This window comes from Rhinoderma darwinii, chromosome 3 (genome assembly GCF_050947455.1).
Source record: "Rhinoderma darwinii isolate aRhiDar2 chromosome 3, aRhiDar2.hap1, whole genome shotgun sequence".
NCBI lineage: Eukaryota > Metazoa > Chordata > Amphibia > Anura > Rhinodermatidae > Rhinoderma > Rhinoderma darwinii.
The window spans coordinates 158,812,207-158,833,014 of record NC_134689.1 but is presented as its reverse complement, the minus strand read 5'-3'; the positions used below and the strand labels follow the sequence as shown (position 1 = coordinate 158,833,014).

Genomic DNA, 20,808 nt, shown 5'->3' with positions numbered 1-20,808 from the left:
AGTTGGCCACCCAGTTCTTTACTCCAAGGATGTGGATCGAGATTGCTGAAACCTAAAGCTCCGCCGATGAGAGAATTCGGGATACTTCTTTCATGCCTTGCTGTGTGTAGACTTGGGGATTGATGTGTGCGACAACAAAGCCACTGTCCATCTGTACCAGGAATGGGTGTTCCCCAAGGAGATGTTGCCAATGAGTTAAATAGTGGAAGATTGCGCTAAACTCTAGTATGTTGATGGGCAATCGAGTCTCCTGTGTGTTCCATCATCCACATGAGAGGGAAATACTCCATCCTCCAGTTTAGGAGACTGGCATCCATGGTGAGGAGCAGCGATTGAACCGACATGGAGCCAAACTGGAAAATGAAGGGAGGGTGGAGCCACCAAGACAGCGACCAGGGAACCAGTCCTGACAGATGTAAGGACTGATACAGAGACCGCAGTGCCAGCTAGACAGTATGGCTGCAAGGGTCTGGAGTGAAATTAGGTGAACGTAAACACCTCTAGGGCCACCAACATTCTGCCCAGGACCCAAAACCAGTGTGAGAAGAGGAGCGGTTGGAGAACCCGGACTCCAGATTGGCAGGCTTAGTCTAGTCTAATCTGTCACTATATTTTTGATGGTGGATGGGGCCAAATAAGGGAACAAGTGCCACGACAGCTACGATTACCTTGGTAAATACTGGGAGAGCCGCAGACAACATGGAAGGGTGATACACTAAAAATGCTCAGAGTGAGGAACCGTTGATCGGGGAGGGGATAGGGACGTCATGAATGACCACTGATTAATAAGACTAGTCAGGTTTTAATCGATGCAATGACTGATCAAAGAGATTCCGTTCCATGGTTCAGGATTGGGCGAACACAATCTTCCATATTTGCCACTACGAACAGGTTGAAGTAAAAACCTGTGAAACTCTCAAAGGGGAACTGGTACAATATCACCCTGGTCTAGCAGGGAGCGCAAGGCTAGGGCTACACCTGAGAGAGGCAGATCGGGGAGGATGGGACTGGAAGAAACGATCACAGGGAAATAGTATTTTGTACCCTGCCGATACAACCTCCCTGACCCCTGAGAGAGAGAGAAACTCGTTCTGGAATAGAAGGTGTTCTCTCACCCCAGCGGGATACTCAGATGAGAGCACCCCATCAGGTAGTGGAGGGTTTGTTTGTCCCAGGCTTGGACAAGCTGCTACCAGGCTGGAGTTGCCAAGTGGTACAGGGCTTAAAGAATAGTCTCCTCTTATCCTGGAAAGAAGACACTCTCTCCTGACAGGAGGTCAAGAATTGCCAGGAGGTCTGAAAAGGCAACGTCTTACAGTCTGGCATTTACAATCTGGATTTGGACTGTGGAAGAGGAGAACTCTTACCACTCGTAGCCTCAGCCATAATTTCATCTAGCCTACCTATGAAGAGGAGACCAGTGGGAGACTTTTTTTTAAATTTTTTTTATTTAACGCCATGTCCGCACGCCAGGTTTTCAGGTAGAAAAAAAAATTGGAAATAGCTACAATATTGGCAGCGGCTTGAAGAACACCTAGACTATTCCATGGAAAGTGAACAGAAACATTTGCCAGCGTGGGCAATCTGGTTAGCAAGGTCCTCTACCGGAGCCCCATTGAGGATTCCCCGCCTGAGTGGTTTAGCCCATGCGGATATGGCCTTGGAGATCCAAGTAGATGCAAAGACTAAGTCTAGGGCCCCTCTGCGTCTGCTCATGAGATCTTTTAGGGCAACTGCATCTGCAAGGGGAAGAGCGGCAGACTTAGAAAGTCGAGACCCAGTAGGGAGAGAAGCCCATTTTGACACAAGGTCATCAGGGAAAGGGTAAAGAATGTCCAGACGGTTACATTTTTGAAAAAGGTTTGTCAGGGTTCCTCCATTCCCTAATTAGGACCTCCTTAAACGCAGAATGGTTACTAAAGTGTTTAGGGGGGGGGGGGGCTGAAAGGACACCTCTTCTAGAGGGACAGAGGTCTCTGTATCTTTAACTTTTAAAGCATAATGGACTACCAGGATAAAGCTGTCCGTCATATCTCCCCATTTTTGAGGAATGCTCCAAATCTAATATACGGTAAATAAGGAAAAAGCTAAAGCGCACATAGTGCATGAAACTGTAGAAAAAAGTATGTCAGGCATAAGATGACTAGGTAATGCTCACCTTGGGGAGTTATGCTGCGAGCATAACATCCACAGTCATATGAAACAATAGTCCTTGATGATAATGAGGACTTGAAGAACGGTGCAGCCGGATATCCGGTTCGAGAACCAAGGAACGGTCTCGATGTAACAATTTGGAAGAGAGATTTAGAAAAATGTGGATTTTCCCTCTGGTGCAACCTACGTAGATATTGATCGTTTCTACTCAGTCGGAGGACAGGTGAGTAAAAAGTAAGACTTTATTTTTGTACAAAATACAACAAAAAGTTTTGACATCAAACAGATCTCTTCCTCAGGCAATGTACGAATGATTGTAATTAACACAGACTCTGCTATATGTCAACAGGAAGGGAGTCGGCTCAAGAACGACTACCGGGTCAGCACTGACAGGTCAAGTCATCAGTAGAAAGGTATATATGTAAACAGTGAATAGTGAGGTCTTTTTAAAAAACAAAAAGTTGCTATGTTGCAATAGAAATGTTAAAATAAAGTGGGAGTTATTAGCATTTAAAACGTATATAATATATGTTAAAATAGACATCATAACGAATGTTCGGATACTAAAATATCATATAGAAAAAGGCATATAAAAATGTGATTTAGAAAAAGGGGGAGGTTTGAAATTGCAAGTGATGGAAAAATACAATCATTCGTAAATTGCCTGAGGAAGAGATCTGTTCGATCTCGAAACTTTTTGTTGTATTTTGTACAAAAATAAAGTCTTACTTTTTACTCACCTGTCCTCCGACTGAGTAGAAACGATCAATACCTACGTAGGTTGCGCCAGAGTGAAAATCCGCATTTTTCTAAATCTCTCTTCCAAATCTGATAAAGAATACTACACAAAGAGGGAATTTTTACCTGAGGAAAACAACCGCTCCTGTAGAAGAGGTAATATACTAAAAGGGGGCACTGGCGTTTAATGCGGTCAGGTTCATGGGAGACCCTGAGGCAGACCTATAGGGTGAAGATCTAGAACGCCCTGCCTCTACGCAAATTTCTTGAAATGAGGGGCAGATCATTTTGAGTCGCGGGGGACTATAAGCCGCAAATGAGGACGTGTGTCTGCCTTCTACAGACACTAAGTTAAAACAGATTAGCTCAGTGCCAGTAGATAGGGTATAACCTTAGCAGGAGTAGCTAACTTTCTTAGTGTCAGCCTCCTAGTGGCAGAGTCTATACCCCATGGTCTGATCCTCCAATGATACGTATGAGAAATTGTCTCAGCAGCAAAAGGGTTAATATCCACCATTCTTTTGATCCTATTTTGCTTTATATTGTGATTAAAATGGAAACATATAAAAAATTCTTATTTATGTGTCCCAGGAGACAAACCATTTCCCCTGCCCCTTTTCACAGTTCTGTGTCTGGCAATAGGAGACTAAGAACATTTAGCTCCACCCCCTCGGACTTCTGCCAGCCAAAAATGGAAGATATCTGTAGGAAAGTAAAAGGTATTATCGAGGATTAGAAGAAAGGGTCTGCATTCCCCCCCCCCCCCACCCCAGAAACAGCACCACGTCTATCCATGGGCACGGTGTCTGGTACTTGAATTGGGCTGAGCTGCAATACTAGACACTACCCATGGACAAGAGTGGGATTGTTTTCCTGGGGGAAAAAAAATATATTTTTTTAATCCCAGACAACCCCTTTAACACCGGTGTTCTTTGCATAATTTCTATAAAAAAAACTGTTCGTTTTAGGAACATGCAGAAATATATGCATACTAGGGAATATGGAGGACAAGATTATCTCCTGTTTACGTTGATCATTCATTTGTATGTTTAGTATTCCTGTAAGGCTACTTATCAGCATTGTACCTGCCGTACTCACATGGAGACAAGATGGAGGCTCTCCCGGTTATTACGATTGGGATTGTTTTTACTTAGATAAATTAGCAGATTAAGTAGATTACATACATACACGCATGCAAACATATCAAATGTGGCACATTAAACTTTTTCTTACCTACAGGGACCTTCTCCCAAGTGGTTATCAATCGAGGAGAACTTTTACTGAGGACTGGTGCAATCTCTGAAGCCCATGTATCTCCTGCTGAGCAAGCAAGGGCCCCAAGAAGTGACAGACACATCCAGGAGGCAGTATATTCCTTGGAAAAGTCAATTGATATTTCTCCAGGACCATTTTCCACCATGTACAGCAAAGCCAATTCTGCTGGTACACCCCCATTGCAAAACACCTGCACCCAGTTCCTCTGTCCACCTGAAAAATAAATGCCTGTGTTATTTTATGAATATAATCAGACATTGCCTAAATATAGTCAGCATTTAAAAAACAATTGTACATCAAAGCAGGGAGTTGCCACATCATGACGAACATATTTGTCATGCTAAGTAATCTGGCACTGCAAGTGTGCCCATGAAATCAGGAGCGGGGCAACGACTAATGCACAGCCACAACCCTACTCTAACAGCAGATAAACCACTAATCTCTGCCATTGAACACTTTTAATGCTGCGACGGAAAAAATCTGCAGCGCATAGACAGCCTAATACGGTTGGCTAGACTTCAACTATGAAGAAAGCATGGTTTTACCCTCAAGCTCTCTGTACTCAGATTGGCTGTTAATACTAATTATTGACTTCAGGTGTTTCAGTCACATCCGTTGCAAACAGGTGCATAAAATAAAGCACACAGACATGCAATCGCCATAGCCAAACATTGCTAGTAGTAGCATGGGTCGTACTTGAGAGCTCAATGACTTTAAACTTGGCACTGTCATAGGATGCAACAAGTCAATTTGTGAAATTTCTGATCTGACAAATCTGCCCTGGTCAACTTTAAATGCTATTATTTTGATGTTGAGGAATCTAGGAGTAACAGATCAGCCGCAAAGCAATAGACTACACACCGAGATAAGCCACTGAGTGCTGAAACACGTGGCATGTAAAAACCTATCGTGGCTGATCACTTATTACAGAGTTCCAAACTGCCTCTGGAAGTGGCATAAGCTCGGTGCCAGGAGCTGCATGAATCGGTTTTTATAGCTAAACAGCTGCACACAACACTATCAGTTAGAGTAAAGCATGCCGCCACTTGACTCTGGAGTAATGGAGACGTGTTTATGGAGTGATGAATCAGGTTTCATTATCTAATGTAAGAATCCGGTTTGGCAGATGCCAAGACAACACTACCTATCAGAATGCGTAGGGCTTACCGTAGCTGTACATAGCATGCTGTATAATGTGCGCGGAAATTTTATATAATATAACACCATAGGCATTGCTTTAAATGGGTTCTCCAGTCCTTAAAAATTGATGGCCTATCCTCAGGATAGGCCATCAATAGCTGATGGGTTGGGGTTCAACTGCCGGGACCCCCGCCAATCAGCTGTTTTGAAGGGGGCCTCAGCGCTCGTACGACCGCTGCTTCCCTTTCATTCCGGTCACTGCTCATATTGTGAATCACCGATACAGCAGTAGTGGCGGTTCACAGTATGACAGCCTTCTCCCATTCACTTCAATGGGAATAGGTTGTAAACACTGAGAATCGCCACTACGGACCCCGACCAATCACCTATTGATGGGACTGGAAAACCCCTTTAAATATGCTTAAACGTTACCTTCTTTGTATTCAGAGTCAAATTTCTTCTTCAATTCTCCTTTCCATTTTGTGAGTTTTGATGATGTAAAAAAGAACATAAGAAGAGCTGAGACAAAGCTGTAATTAGCAACTGTCAAGAGAAACCCGACCAGCAGTCCTGTAAAAATGACAAGTTAAATGACATATTAGTATTTACATACCTAGCCTGAGCGAGATCAATGTATAAGGGCCTGTTCACATCACCGTTCATTTGCGTTCCGGGGTTCCGTCAGGTGAACCCCGCAACGGAAAGTGAAACTTACAGCACAGCTTTCGTTTCAGTCACCATTGATCTCAATGGTGACGGAAACATCGCTAATGCTTTCCGTTCGTCACCATTCCGTCTGGTTTCCGGTTTTCCGACGGAATCAATAACGCAGTCGACTACGCTATTGATTCAGTCGGAAAACCGGAAACCAGACGGAATGGTGACGAACGGAAAGCATTAGCGATGTTTCCGTCACCATTGACATCAATGGTGACTGAAACAGAAGCTGTGCTGTCAGTTTCACTTTCCGTTGTGGGGTTCACCCGACGGAACCCCGAAACGGAAATGAATGGTGATGTGAACAGGCCCTAACAGGAACTTTAAAACTAACTAGAAATATATGAAAAAAACTCAAAAAAGTTACGTAACAAGAAACATATGGTCATACAAGGCCTATATGACAAGTCAATAGAGCCCAATTTTTAAATGATCATCCACAGCCAATTAAGAAGGTTTAGAATGTGAAAACATGCAGGTTGCACAAGCAAAACATTAGAAACTATTTTAACTCCTTAACGCCGAAGGACGGATATATCCGTCCTCAGCAGCTGCTAGTTCGCGCAGGAGGACGGATATATCAGTCCTGTGATCGCGCGGGTACTGACAGCGTACCCACGCGATCAGCGGCAGGAGCACGGCTGTTATACACAGCCTGGCTCCTGCTGCAAATGCCGGAATCGAAGCGCGCTCCGATTCCGGCAGTTTAACCCATTAAATGCCGCTGTCAATAGTGACAGCGGCATTTAATGTGTTTGACAGAGGGAGGGAGCCGGGTTTCCATGGCAGCCGGGTTCTAACAAAGACCCCCAGGTCTGTCTTCAGCATCTGCCTGTTAGGCGATGCCAGAGGCATGACCTAATAGGTTGCCTGTCAGTTTTACACTGACAGGCAATAATGCTTTGGTATACAAAGTATACCAAAGCATTATATATGCGGTCAACAGATCGCATAGTGAAGTGTCCTGATGGGACTTTAAAAAAAAAAAGTCAGTTAAATAAAGTTGGTTAAAAAAAAAAAAAAAAATTACAGTCAAAGTCAAATTATTTAGTAAAACTGTCAAAACAAATCACACATACACATATATGGTATCCCCGCGATCGTAACAACTTGACCAATAAAATGAACACATTAATTAAACCGCCGGATGAACGGCGTCCAAAGAAAACGCAAAACACAACGGCAAAATTCTCTCTTTTCTCCCATTTGCCCCATAAAAAATAAAATAAAAGTTAATCTATAAGTCTTGTACCCCAAAATAGTACTAATGAAAACGACACATTGTCCCGCAAAAATCAAGCCCACGTACGACCACATAGACGGAAAAATAAAAACGTTACGGCTCTTGGAACGCGACGATGCAAAAACAAGTAATTTTTTTCTAAAAAGGGTTTTTATTGTGCAAACGTAGGAAAAACATATAAAACCTCTACATATTTGGTATCCCCGTAATCGTGCCGGCCCATAGAATAAAGTTAACATGTTATTTACGCTGCATAGTAAACGGCGTAAATTTATAACGTGAAAATTAATGCTGGAATAGATGCTTATTTTCAATTCTCTCCTAAAATAAAGTTAATAAAAGTTAATCAATATATTATAAGCATCTAAAAATGGTACAATTACAAAATACAACTCGTCCCGCAAAAAACAAGCCCTTATACGGCTATGTCGACGGAATAAAAAAAAGTTACGACTCTTGGAATGCGACCATGAAAAAACAAAAAATAATCCTTGGTCATTAACGTGCAAAATTGCCCGGTCATTAAGGGGTTAATGAAAACCTATTGGGGAAGTGTTTTTTACCCCCAAACCAGTAGAATGGGGGAATAAAAAAAAAAAAGGAAAACATTCAAAAGGTGTCCTTAGCCTTTAACCCCTTCCCCCTTCTTGCATTCTGGGCCCTAGTGACCAAGCCATTTTTTAAGTTTTTCCATTGTCACATTCGAAGAGCTATAACTATTCTATTATTCCGCCGATGCAGTTGTATGAGGGCTTGTTTTTTGCCGGACGACTTGTAGTTTTTATTGGTACCATTTGAGAGTAGATGCGACTTTTTGATCACTTTTTATCACATTTTTTTTAAGTCAGGATTAACAGAAAACAGCAATTTTTTCCATTGTTTTTTATTTTATTTTTACAGAGTTCACCGTGCGGGTTAAATAATGTAAGTGCTTTATAGTCGGGGTCGTTACGGACGCGGCGATACCAAATATGTGTAACTTTTTTGGTTTATTGTGTTTTTTTAATAGTAAAGCATTTTGTAAGGGGAAAAAGTGGGTTTTTCATTTTTTTTTATTAACTTTATTAAACTTTCTTTTTTACTTGTCCTACTAGGGGACTTCACTATGCGATCCTCCGATCACTGTTATAATACACTGCAATACTTTTGTATTGCAGTGTATTACTGCCTGTCCGCTTAAAACGGACAGGTATCTGCTCGGTCATGCCTCTGGCATAGCCTAGCAGGCATTCATTACAGGCAGACCTGGAGGCATTTATTAGGCCCCCGGCTGCCATCGGAGACACTGACACTCGGCGATCTCATCGCCGGGTGTCGGTGGGATGAGAGGGAGCTCCCTCCCTCTCTCCAAAACCACTCAGATGCGGTGCATGCTATTGTGCACCGCATCTGAAGGGTTAAATGGGTGAGATCGATACTAATATCGATCTCACTCGGCAGAGCAGGGACGCCCCCAGCCCTCAGCTACATCTGGCAGCTGAGAGCAGGGAGATTTGACAGCTCCCTGCTCTGTTTACTTTATTCTAACGCAGCGCCGTGGAATAGCGGCGCTGTAGAATAAAGCCAATTAATGACTGCCGTGAAAAGGCTAATCGGCGGTCATTAAGGGGTTAAAGTATGACTAAGGACTCATTCACACGAGCGTGTATCTTGTCTGTGTGACGGCCGTTAAAACAACAGCCGTCACACAGACTCGTGTATTTCAATGGGGCCGTTCACACGACCGTTGTTTCAACAGAGCGTGTGAAGGGCCCGTGAAAAAATAGGATGTCCTATTTTCCTGCGTGTAACGCATCCCACCATAGACTCTAGTCTATGGGGGATCCGTGACTACGTGTCCCGCACGGGTGCACCTCGGACGTGAAAAACTGCAGTTCTTCACATCCGAGGTTAGCTACACTCGTCTGAATGTAGCCTTAAAGAGACTCTGTCACCACATTATAAGTGCCCTATCTCCTACATAAGGAGATCGGCGCTGTAATGTAGGCGACAGTAATGCTTTTTATTTAAAAAAACGATCTATTTTCACAACGTTGGGAGCGATTTTGGTTTATGCTAATGAGCTTTCTTGATGCCCAAGTGGGCGTACTTTTACTTTCAACCAAGTGGGCGTTGTACAGAGGAGTGCATGACGCTGACCAATCGGCATCATGCACTCCTCTCCATTCATTTACACTGCACTAGCGATATAGTTATATCACTATGTGCAGCTACATACACAAGCCCTAACATTACTACAGTGTCCTGATAATGAATACACATGACCATCCAGCCTGGACGTCATGTGTACTCAGAATCCTGACACTTCTGACTCTTTTTTTTGTGAGATTCCGGCAAGTGAAACCAAATCTCGTTTAGCTCCGTAATCTCGCAAGATTTGGTTTCACTTGCCGGAATCTCACAAAAAAGATTCAGAAGTGTCAGGATTCTGAGTACACATGACGTCCAGGCTGGATGGTCATGTGTATTCATTATCAGGACACTGTAGTAATGTTAGGGCTTGTGTATGAGGCTGCACATAGTGATATAACTATATCGCTAGTGCAGTGTAAATGAATGGAGAGGAGTGCATGATGCTGATTGGTCAGCGTCATGCACTCCTCTGTACAACGCCCACTTGGTCGAAAGTAAAAGTACGCCCACTTGGGCATTAAGAAAGCTCATTAGCATAAAGCAAAATCGCTCCTAACTTGGGGAAAAAAGATCGGTTTTTTAAATAAAAATCATTACTGTCACCTACATTACAGCGCCGATCTCCTTATATAGGAGATAGGGCACTTATAATGTGGTGACAGAGCCTCTTTAAACCAATTCTTTACACGGCAGTTTTGAAGTATATCTCACCCCCTTTCTAATAAATAAATATATAATCTAAATGTGCTGTGATAGACATCATAAACCATCTCAAACATGAGGCATAAAATATCCAATACATACCTCCTAGAGCACCACTGCTATCTAAGCTCTTCTTTTTTAAGCCACGGGATATAACAATAAGAGGAATTACTACAGAAAACAGCCAACGCCAAGGAGATATGGGCCGCAGCGTGCCTGGTAAAATAAATATATTTATACATAAAGTCATTTCATTAGTAAGGTTTGCTGTTACACATTTATAGAGGTAATATTTGGACCTCTAGCACTGGATGACTAGTTGCCTTCTCACACCTCAGAAGCAGAGTTTACACATGCACATCCATGCAGCTTACCATACAGATACTAGGCTGCACCTTGCAGCTGAGCCCAGCACTTGTGGACAGAATCTTAACACACAGCATGCAAAATTACTTTTTGGCTTGTAACGGATATCTGGCTACTATATAATAAAATACATTAAACTGTGGGCACCTAGCAAAGCACTGGCTGGATGCGGAGCCACCATCAAAACAAGAAATCATAGGGGCACTTAACTCACAGGTTCTGATGGAGTATAGGATATACTCCAAGAGGGGGTCCAGGGTCAAGTTCGACAAACAATGGGCTAGGTGGATTGATCAATCTGGGTATGCTTCGGTGGAGCTAATGACACTAAGGCAACAAGTGCAGGTATAGGGCCACTGAGGGGAGAGGATTGGAAAAGTGGTACTGAGATCGGCTGGGGGGGATACAGGGGGGAGTTGGGGGGAAGGGAATGTTTGGTTAAATGTAAAGAATTGGGTCTGTTGAAAATTGCTTGTACACTGTATGAGAACGTACAATGACCTGTAATAATGTGGAGTTTTGTTGAATAAAATTGAACTGATTAAAAAAAAAAAAACTGTGGGCACCTACATTCTACAATATGTCGTCAAACACTGGTACAAGCTTAGCGCTACAGTAATTGTCAAAAATTGACAAAGTGGTTTCTGAAGTCAAGCTTATCTACGGATGTATTGGTGCGTCAGAAAATTACTCAATATACTATTTTTTCAAATGCAATAGAAAAAGTGTAGCTACTATATGCCTCACTAATAAAAAAAACAAAAAAGTGTTTAACCGTTTTTAACCAATGCTGCCATTTTTGGGATTTTCACTTTCATTTTTTCCTCCCCACGTTACAAAAGCCATATCTTTTTTATCTTTCCATCAATATTGCCGTATTAGGGCTTGTTTTTTGCAGGACGAGTTGTAGATTTTCACAGCACTACTTATTGTACCAGATGTTTTAGTCGGAAAAGGGGGGGTGGGGGGGGGGGCTCTGGGTTGTTTTGTTTCTGCGGCGTTCACCGTGTGGTAAAAATAGCATTTTAATGTTATTCTGCGGGTTATTACAATTACGGCAGTACTAAATTATAGTGACTAATAAAAAATATAGTGACGTCGGGGCTGTTCCTGGGGCGGAATCCCCGGCCACAGCGCTACTGACGCTGAGGCACGGGATTTCTCTTTTAGAATTCGCCCCTAACGTGACTGTCCATATATGGACAGAGGCATCAGAGGCTCCCTCTAGGAGCGGAATCCCTGGCCAGATGGATTCAGCTCCTACAGAGAGCTACAGTGGTGCTATTTACATTAAGGGAATGCCAATTTTGGGGGGGGGGGGGAGGTGCTGATACATACTGGGGGGTGGCACTATCTAAAGAGTGGGTGGCACTATTCACATGGGCTGTGTGGCATTACATGGGCGCTACCCACAGGGGACACTGTGGCGCTATCTACATGGGTACTGTGTGTGGCACTATCTACAGTGGGAACTGTGGCAATATGTGCAGGGCAATGTGGCACTATTTACAGTTGGCACTGGCACTATCTACAATGGGTAATGTGGCACGATCTACAGTGGTATTGCGTCACTATCTACATGGGCACTATGGGGCTTTCAGACGGCTGCAACAAAAAAAAACCCTAACTAATAAAATTCATCTAGTTTTTTTAATGTCCATGAAAAATAGATGGCAAGAGGCGGTGAAAAACGGTCAGACGATTGGGATGAAAAACAGACAGTTGATCCGTTGTTAACTGCACGTGACGGTGTGGTGTATATATATATATATATATAAAAATAATTACAAAAAAGTGGGTTTTTTTCCACATTTTTAGTGATTTGTCTGCACATAATGAAAATTAAAAGCATGCAGTTAATTAAACTAATCTAGAAAATTAAAGCCTCATAAGTCTTGTAAAAAAAAAACAAAGTAAAAGTTGTGATAAAGCAAAGATATTATCGTTTAAAGAAGTGATATCAGAAATGGAAAATTTGACCTTGACACAGGGGTATCAATGACCCTTGGTCATGAAATGTTCAAAGGTTTTGTCTCAGGTTTGGACAAATCCCCCAAATAGTACCAACCTGTAAGAAATGGAGAAATACAAAACCCTTCTAACATCATTGCAGTTAAAATTCTGTGATCCAGCATCATCGGTCCACATTAATGGGGTATTCCCAGAATCAAAAATGATCACCTGTCCACAGGATAGGGGATAATTGTCTGATCACTGGGTGCCCCACCACTGTTCCACCTCACTGCTCAACAGCAGTGAGGAAGACATTGGAATGGAGCAGCAGTCAAGCTTGCACGCTGCACCTCCAAAGTCTATGGGACTGAAACCGGCCGAGTACAGTGCTTGGCTGTTTTGGTCATGCTCATTGATATTGAATGGAGTGGGTGGCGTATACTAGATCGCTGCCCCTCTGAAGCCTGTGCCATCTTCTTGGCCCTGAGAGCAAGCTTTTCGGGCACCGCCTCCTGGCAGGGCATAAAAGGCTTCCGTACTTGGCAGACCAGGAGGCCATTGTTAAAGAGACTCTGTTACCACATTATAAGTGCCCTATCTCCTACATAAGGAGATGGGCGCTATAATGTGACAGCAGTGCTTTTTATTTAGAAAAACTATCTATTTTCACCACTTTATTAGCGATTTTAGCTTTATGCCAATTAGTTTCTCAATGGACAACTGGCCGTGTTTTACTATTGACATTATGTGCTGTCTTATACTAACACATTACCAATACTGAAGTGTTTAGACAGTGAATAGACATTCCACGGGATGTCTATTCACAATCTCTGCACTTCGTTACTGTTTCTGTGGTAGTTACAGCAGAGCAAGCGTAATCTCGTTGTAACCTGTCATTTACATCTCGCAGGATCACGCTTCCTCTGCAGTAACTACCACAGAAACATTGACGAAGTGCAGAGATTGTGAATAGACATCCCGTGGAATGTCAATTCACTGTCTAAACACTTCAGTATCGTTAATGTGTTAGTATAAGACAGCACATAGCGATCTAAAAGGATCCCTATGCGCTGCCTAAATGAATGGAGAGAAGCGCATGACGCCGATTGGTCAGCGTCATACACTCCTCTGTACAACGCCCACTTGGTCAATAGTAAAAACACCCCCAGTTGTCCATTGAGAAACTCATTAGCATAAAGCTAAAATCGCTCCGAACGTGGTGAAAATATTTCGTTTTTTAAATAAAAAGCACTGCTGTCATCTACATTATAGCGCCGATCTCCTTATGTACGAGATAGGGCACTTATAATGTGGTGACAGAGTCTCTTTAAGTAATATACATAGTAATACACACCTGACACCCGCTGTTGAATTAGGTACCCAACTGCAGCGACGTAAGGGTATGTTCACACGATAGCAGGCATTTACGTGTGAAAAGACAGACTGTTTTCAAGAGAAAACAGCTGCCTCGTTTCACACGTAAAAGCTCCTCCTCGTATTATGCGAGGCGTCTGTGACGCTAGTAAATCTTGAGCTGTGCTTCATCGAGTTCAATGAAGAACAGCTCAAATTACGTTGCAAAGAAGTGCCCTGCACTTCTTTGCCGAGGCAGTCAATTTACACGTCGTCGTTTGACAGCTGTCAAACGACGACGCGTAAATTACAGGTCGTCTGCACAGTACGTCGGCAAACCCATTCAAATGAATGGGCAGATGTTTGCCGACGTATTGTAGCCCTATTTTCAGACGTAAAACGAGGCATAATACGCCTCGTTTACGTCTGAAAATAGGTCGTGTGAACCCAGCCTAACTGTTCGCGGCGTGTCGTTAAGAGCTTAAAGGCTATGTATACCTTTGTGTATACACAGCAGCTGTATCTAGTGCTGGAACCTTTATCAGTCAGGTCAGCGGGACTGACGGGTTCAGTGACAGCGGGTACTGTCTAACACGCAGGATCGAGCAGTCACATCTAAGTAGAATTCAGCGTTAGATACAGCTGCTCTGTATACAGGACACAAAGCAGCTGTATCTGAAAAAGTACAACTAATTATTAATAAAAATTAAAAAGTTGCACCAATCACACTGAAAGTTTTATTTAAAAAATAAAAAAAGTTTTCATAACATATGCTTCTGAGAGATGTCAAAATACCTGGACAACTCCCGCCCAGAATTAGTGACATTTAATCATGCTGAACCAACGGATATCACATCATGCACAAACATTAGACCCTACCTTTATAATAGAATGGACACAGACCGTTACACTACAGAAGATTAATGTCAGACAAGCTAGAAGACTGCAGAATGGGGAGAAACATGGCTGCAGTATAGTAAGGAAGGGACTAACAAAAGACAACAAAGCACTCACTTTCCAGAAAAAAGAGGAAGTGTAAAGGGGGAAATAAATAAAGCTAAAAAAAATTACCCGTTTCAACGCGCTTACCATAATATGTACTTGCAGTAATGGAGATTATCCAGAAGGACAAAGATATGCAGAGGATCATAGACAGAATGACAATGTTCATCATCATGTTTGCGTATTCCTTATAAACATCGTCCCGAATAAACAGCATATCTGTAGCTCAACAAATCTAACAAGAGACACAAAGAAAAATCTTGAATTCTGAGTGCAAATCTAATGGAGAATACAGCCCACAGAAACATTAATTAATTAATTTCAATTACTTATATAGCGCCAACATATTACGCAGCGCTGTACAGAGATCCTCTTTTACTGTCCCCATTGGGGCTCACAATCTAAATAACATTGAACAGCAGATTTGGTTTACTATTATTTGCACGTGCTTAAAATTCCACTTTACAAACTCCTATAAGATTATATTTGTTGCATTGAAATTTCTGCAACTCTAAAGTGTTATTAATAAATATACAAGTAATCCCTGGCTCTATCACATTCAATAGATATAGATCTCCGGTCAGAGCAGGTAAAAACATAGGGCGAAAATCTGTACTCACCACAGGAAATACACACAAAACAAAAAAACAAAAAGTTTTTACCACTGAACGCTTTTACTGCACTGTGAGAGGCAGTCCAACGTGTAGTCAGTATGAATACTCTCTCTCAGTCCCTATGCGATAGAAAATCCACTGTGAGTGTAGATGGCGTACATGCCCTAGAGGCAGCCGGAAGGCCGAAACTCAGGGGAGGGAGCGGTCGCTCACATTTTATGGATTGCTTGATATGTTTGCAAATTCTGTCTTTCTCGTAAGTATGGAATAAAAATTGGCGTGACGAGAACAGAGTCGAAGGGTGTTGCACTATCGTTTCCTTTTTTACATCAGAGACATAGGTACTTTAGTTTGCAGGAGGACATCGGGTTGTATCTACATCGCACTACAAGTACCAGCAGAACCATCTACACTCACACTGGATCGTGGATTATCTATCGCATAGAAACTGGGAGAGAGTTTTCATACGGACTACACGTTGGACTGCCTTTCACAGGGCCATTTGAGCGGTAAAGTGTTATTATTGGAAGGGGAAGATTTCAGTGACAAGTTCATAATAGAGAATTGTTGATCAAGTCCCTCAATCTTACGGGTGGTCCCAAACCAGAGCTCCGAACTCCCCTCAGTATGCACTCTAGTAGACAGCTGACATTCTTTAAGATTACCCCAAATGATCACATTAAATGGACTTTACTTACCCAGCAAACAAAAAAACAGCCTTGCAACACCAGCGGAATCAGCGAGCGCCTATACAGAGCGGCTAAGCTGCCTGCATATCTTGTAGAACTACTGGTGTATAACATCATCAACAAATCACATTACTGCACGCTTATTTCACTGGCACTAACAGAAATTAGTATGTGATTCCAAGAATGCGGACTGGAGATCAAAGCAAAAGCTGGCAGAGGACATGGTAGAAGAAGTGAAAACTAGGCTCTGTTCACACTAACACCATGCCTCCAGTTTATAAAACATGACGGTGGGTCGAATCTGTCACAAGGGATCCACAACATGACCCCGTTTACTTAAAATGGGGTCCGTCCGGTTTCCGTCAAGAGTAGTGCTGCATGCTCGCTATCAAAAGCGAAGGGAACCCTGACTCGCACTAATGTGAACAAACCCTAAGGCCTTATTCACATGAGCGTATTTCACGCGTGTTAAAACAACGGACATCACGCAGACCTATGCAATTCAATGGGGCCATTCAGACATTGTGTTTTCCACGCAGCGTTTTTCTGCACATCACGCACCCATTGAAGTCAAAGGTGTGCGTGAAAATTACTGACAGCACACAAAAGTTTTCCGTGTGCTGTCCGTGATTCACGCAACAGTTGCTAAAGAAATTCTGAGAATAACACCCCCAGTTTTTTTTTGCGGACGTAAGAAACGCGTGACATATGGATGACATACGCACGTAAAAACGCAGACGTGAACCGTACACGGATGTCAAACAGAATTGCAACGCACAAAAAACAGACACACTGCGAATAAGGCCTTAGGGCAAGTTCAGACACAGTGAACATTTTCCGCTGCAGATTACATCATGAATTTGAAGCAAATCGTAGAAAATTCACTACAAAATCTGCATGTGTTACATCCAGATTTTGTCGCGGATTCCAACCTTTGTATTCTGTGGCTGGTAAATAACGGACCACGGTGCTGGCATACAGACATTTCTTGTGTTCCAGACCTGTATAACCAGAGAGTTCAATGACTCCTCTGACAGGAACCTATCTGATGCAAGGGATGGCTCCCCTCCTGAAATGTAGCCGATGTGGCAACCCTTTTATTCCACCATAAATATGCTTTATCTAGTTCCGGTTTCTTACATAACGGTAACATATTGAGCAGCACTCACTGTATACAGAGTGTACACAGTCACATCTAATTCCCCTATCTAAGACACACTAGGGACAATTTCATGGCAATCCAAGAAAACTATCTGTATGATTTTGTAGTGTGGAAATGAAAAACCAACAGGAAATCCACAAACCCGATCACCAGATTTCACAATACAAACTGCTCACATGATTAGACCTGATGAAGCTGATGTACTTTGAAAATCCATGGCAGAATAACTGTATAATCCTTCCTCAAAGTTTTTCTGACATATTAAAAAGAGCATTTTGTTACTGGACTCAAAATGCTAATTTTATTAACAGACAGGATAACTGAGAAAGGATTATACAGCCATTCTTAGATGTTTCAAGTAACGTATTTTTCGGACTATAAGACGCAGTTTTTAGCAAGAATAAATCTTGCTAAAAAGACCCTGCGTCTTATGGTCGGCAGTCAAGGGATCCGGGCCCCCTGACCGCTTCTTACTTAACCCCTTCCCGACCCATGATGTGCCGGTATATCATGGAGCGGGGAGGGGGATGATGTTTGGAGCGGGCTCACGCTTAATCAAATGAAGCACATTGAAACGACGTGTTTCTACGGTTTGATGCGTTGTTTTTTTTTTTATCATGCGGCAAAAAATATCTTGTGTAAAAGCCACGTGGTTGAATCAGCCGTGCAAGACAATAAATGAACATACTTCAATGATGTGCGAATCATCAAATGTGCCCAAAGACCTTTACCGGTCAGGTATTTATGGCATAACCGGTGGATGGGACTTAGGATGGGAATACTCCTCAATGGCTTATTCCCAAAGACACTTATGGCATATATACAGTATGCACCATAAATGTCTGATAGATGCCGAGCTCTGGGACCTTCACCTATATCGAGAATAGAAGTTACCCGACCACCGAGCTTCGCCCGATGCTATGGTCACAAGCTGCCGATTCCAGGCGGGGACTAGTGGAGAGTGGGCGCACAAACGAGCGCTGTTCGGCTGCTTCCCCTCTCCACTTATCTCCGCCTGGAATCAGCGGCCGCTGCACCGGGATAAGCGGGGGTCGGGTACCTTCCGTTCTCACAATAGGTGCAGGTCACAGAGCTGGGACCCGCAGCTTTCAGACATTTATGGTAGATCCTGTGGATATGCCAGAAATGTCTACGATGGGGAATAACCTTTTAATTACCACAGCGAACTACCTTTCGGCTTGTGCTAATGACAAATATCTCTGATATAAACGTAATCTGCGATGACACCCTTCATCTGGGCTACCTTCATACATATCCACATGTCACAGGACCCAGACCCCCCTTTTTCAGGACAGCTTTTATATGCTCACAGCTGAAACTGCACCTGTCTGGCCCTTTAAATATACAAGGAACTCCAGATAACCTGCTGCTGCTCAGACTACACCTCCCCGGTATCTGACTAACCGAACACAGCGTGACGCTCCCTTTTGGTCTGCGCTGAAGCGACTTCCAGGCCCCGGTGCTAGCAGCCATCCCTGCTCCTCGCTCACGCTTTAACCCTGTGACACACGAAGAGCCCAGAGGGAGTCCACGCTTTCTCGGTCGCTCTCTCACCAGGCTGACCCGTACACTTCCGGGCACCTAGTGGTCGTAGCAGGCAGGACAGGCGCCACACTTCCGCTCCTCGGCACAGCGCGGGATGATCTGCTGATGAACTGACCGTGCTGCCTGTCTATCTGAGGAAATAACTGCTGCGCGGCTGACCGGCGACGTACTAATATAATGGAGTTTATAATGACATTGTGTACAGTCAGGAACGCCATCATGAAGCAGTGTGCGCCTGCCCGTTACCATAGTAATATGGCGGGCTCTCTGCCTATATTGTTCATGATATATCTCTTTTCTACAACTGCAAAATGACAAAAGAAAATTAACATGTTGGATATTTCTGCAATTGTAAGGCCATAGCGTATTTATAAGTTGCATGCCACTAGGTTTTTCCACCGGGGCCAGCTAATATTTACACTGGGAGGTCTGTAAAAGTTGAATATTTTTACTAATAATAGCCGGTGCTGGTATTTTTGTATAATAAGGCCCCCTGCACGCAACCGTGCCCGTAATCACTGTCCGTCATTACGGGCCCGGCCGGTGGCGGACAGCCACCCGTAAGTATGGGAGCACGGTCCGTAAAAAGCAAAAAATAGGACATGTCCTATCTTTTGCGGAGCCTTTCTACGGCACGGACACCTTCCTGTAAGTATACAGGAAGGTGTCCGTGTGCCATAGAAGTGAATGGGTCCGTAATTACAGATGAATTCTACGATCGTGTGCATGGGGCCTAAGACAGTGCGTGAGCAGTCAGGTTGCGTCCTAATTGTATTGGATACTACTTTGCCAATCCGACCTGCCCTAGGAATGTCAGCAGTGTCCGACTAGATCAAGTATAAGATTGTTGAGGGTCTCCATCAGAGATCCTCACATTCAGCTGCGGGCATGCGCACACTGCCTGCACAGCCCTGAGAGTCAGGAAGGATGATACTGACTAAGTTACAGGGAGCCATAGTCTAAGGGTATGTGCACACGTAGTGTTTTCAGGTGTATTTCGGGTCATGTACGCCTCAAAAAACCGCCTTAAAAACGGAAGCAGAACACTTACAAACATCTGGCCATTGATTTTAATGGAAAATACGGCGTTCTGTTCCGATGGGGCATTTTTTTTACGCCTCATTTTAAAGAGGCTCTGTCACCAGATGTTGCAACCCCTATCTGCTATTGCAGCAGATAGGCGCTGCAATGTAGATTACAGTAACGTTTTTATTTTTAAAAAACGAGCATTTTTGGCCAAGTTATGACCATTTTTGTAATTATGCAAATGAGGCTTGCAAAAGTCCAAGTGGGTGTGTTTAAAAGTAAAAGTCCAAGTGGGCGTGTATTAGGTGCGTACATCGGGGCGTTTTTAATACTTTTACTAGCTGGGCGCTGTGAAGAGAAGTAACATCCTCTTCTCTTCAGAACGCCCAGCTTGTGACAGTGCAGATCTGTGACGTCACTCACAGGTCCTGCATCGTGACGGCCACATCGGCACCAGAGGCTACAGTTGATTCTGCAGCAGCATCAGCGTTTGCAGGTAAGTCGATCTTACCTGCAAACGCTGATGCTGCTGCAGAATCAACTGTAGCCTCTGCTGCCGATGTGGCCGTCACGATGCAGGACCTGTGAGTGACGTCACAGATCTGCACTGTCACAAGCTGGGCGTTCTTAAGAGAAGAGGATGTTACTTCTCTTCACAGCGCCCAGCTAGTAAAAGTATTAAAAACGCCCCGATGTACGCACCTAATACACGCCCACTTGGACTTTTACTTTTAAACACACCCACTTGGACTTTTGCAAGCCTCATTTGCATAATTACAAAAATGGTCATAACTTGGCCAAAAATGCTCGTTTTTTAAAAATAAAAACGTTACTGTAATCTACATTGCAGCGCCTATCTGCTGCAATAGCAGATAGGGGTTGCAAAATCTGGTGACAGAGCCTCTTTAAAAAAAAACACGTAAAAAGACGCCCGCGAAAAAGAAGTGCATGTCACTTCTTGAGCCGTTTTTCCTT

At 43.3% G+C, this 20,808-nt stretch overlaps 1 protein-coding gene across 3 annotated transcripts in view; it reads right to left on the bottom strand.

Annotated features, from left to right (window-relative positions):
* TMEM19 (transmembrane protein 19) overlaps positions 1 to 19,024 on the bottom strand; it is a 67,239-nt gene extending 48,215 nt beyond the window's left edge. Inside the window, exons 1-5 of one of the 3 annotated variants that reach the window (XR_012882388.1) lie at positions 18,817 to 19,024; positions 14,864 to 15,011; positions 10,205 to 10,318; positions 5,740 to 5,877; positions 4,126 to 4,380 (exon numbers count right to left, since the gene is read on the bottom strand). Coding sequence is in view for 1 of the 3 variants with exons in the window: in XM_075856958.1 (XP_075713073.1) it covers positions 4,126 to 4,380; positions 5,740 to 5,877; positions 10,205 to 10,318; positions 14,864 to 14,993 (637 nt within the window). In the remaining 2 variants the exon portion in view is untranslated. Of the gene's footprint in view, positions 1 to 4,125; positions 4,381 to 5,739; positions 5,878 to 10,204; positions 10,319 to 14,863; positions 15,012 to 18,666 lie in introns of all 3 variants that reach the window. The other 2 variants (XR_012882387.1, XM_075856958.1) reach the window with 2 other exon arrangements.
* Positions 19,025 to 20,808: the final 1,784 nt, after the last annotated feature.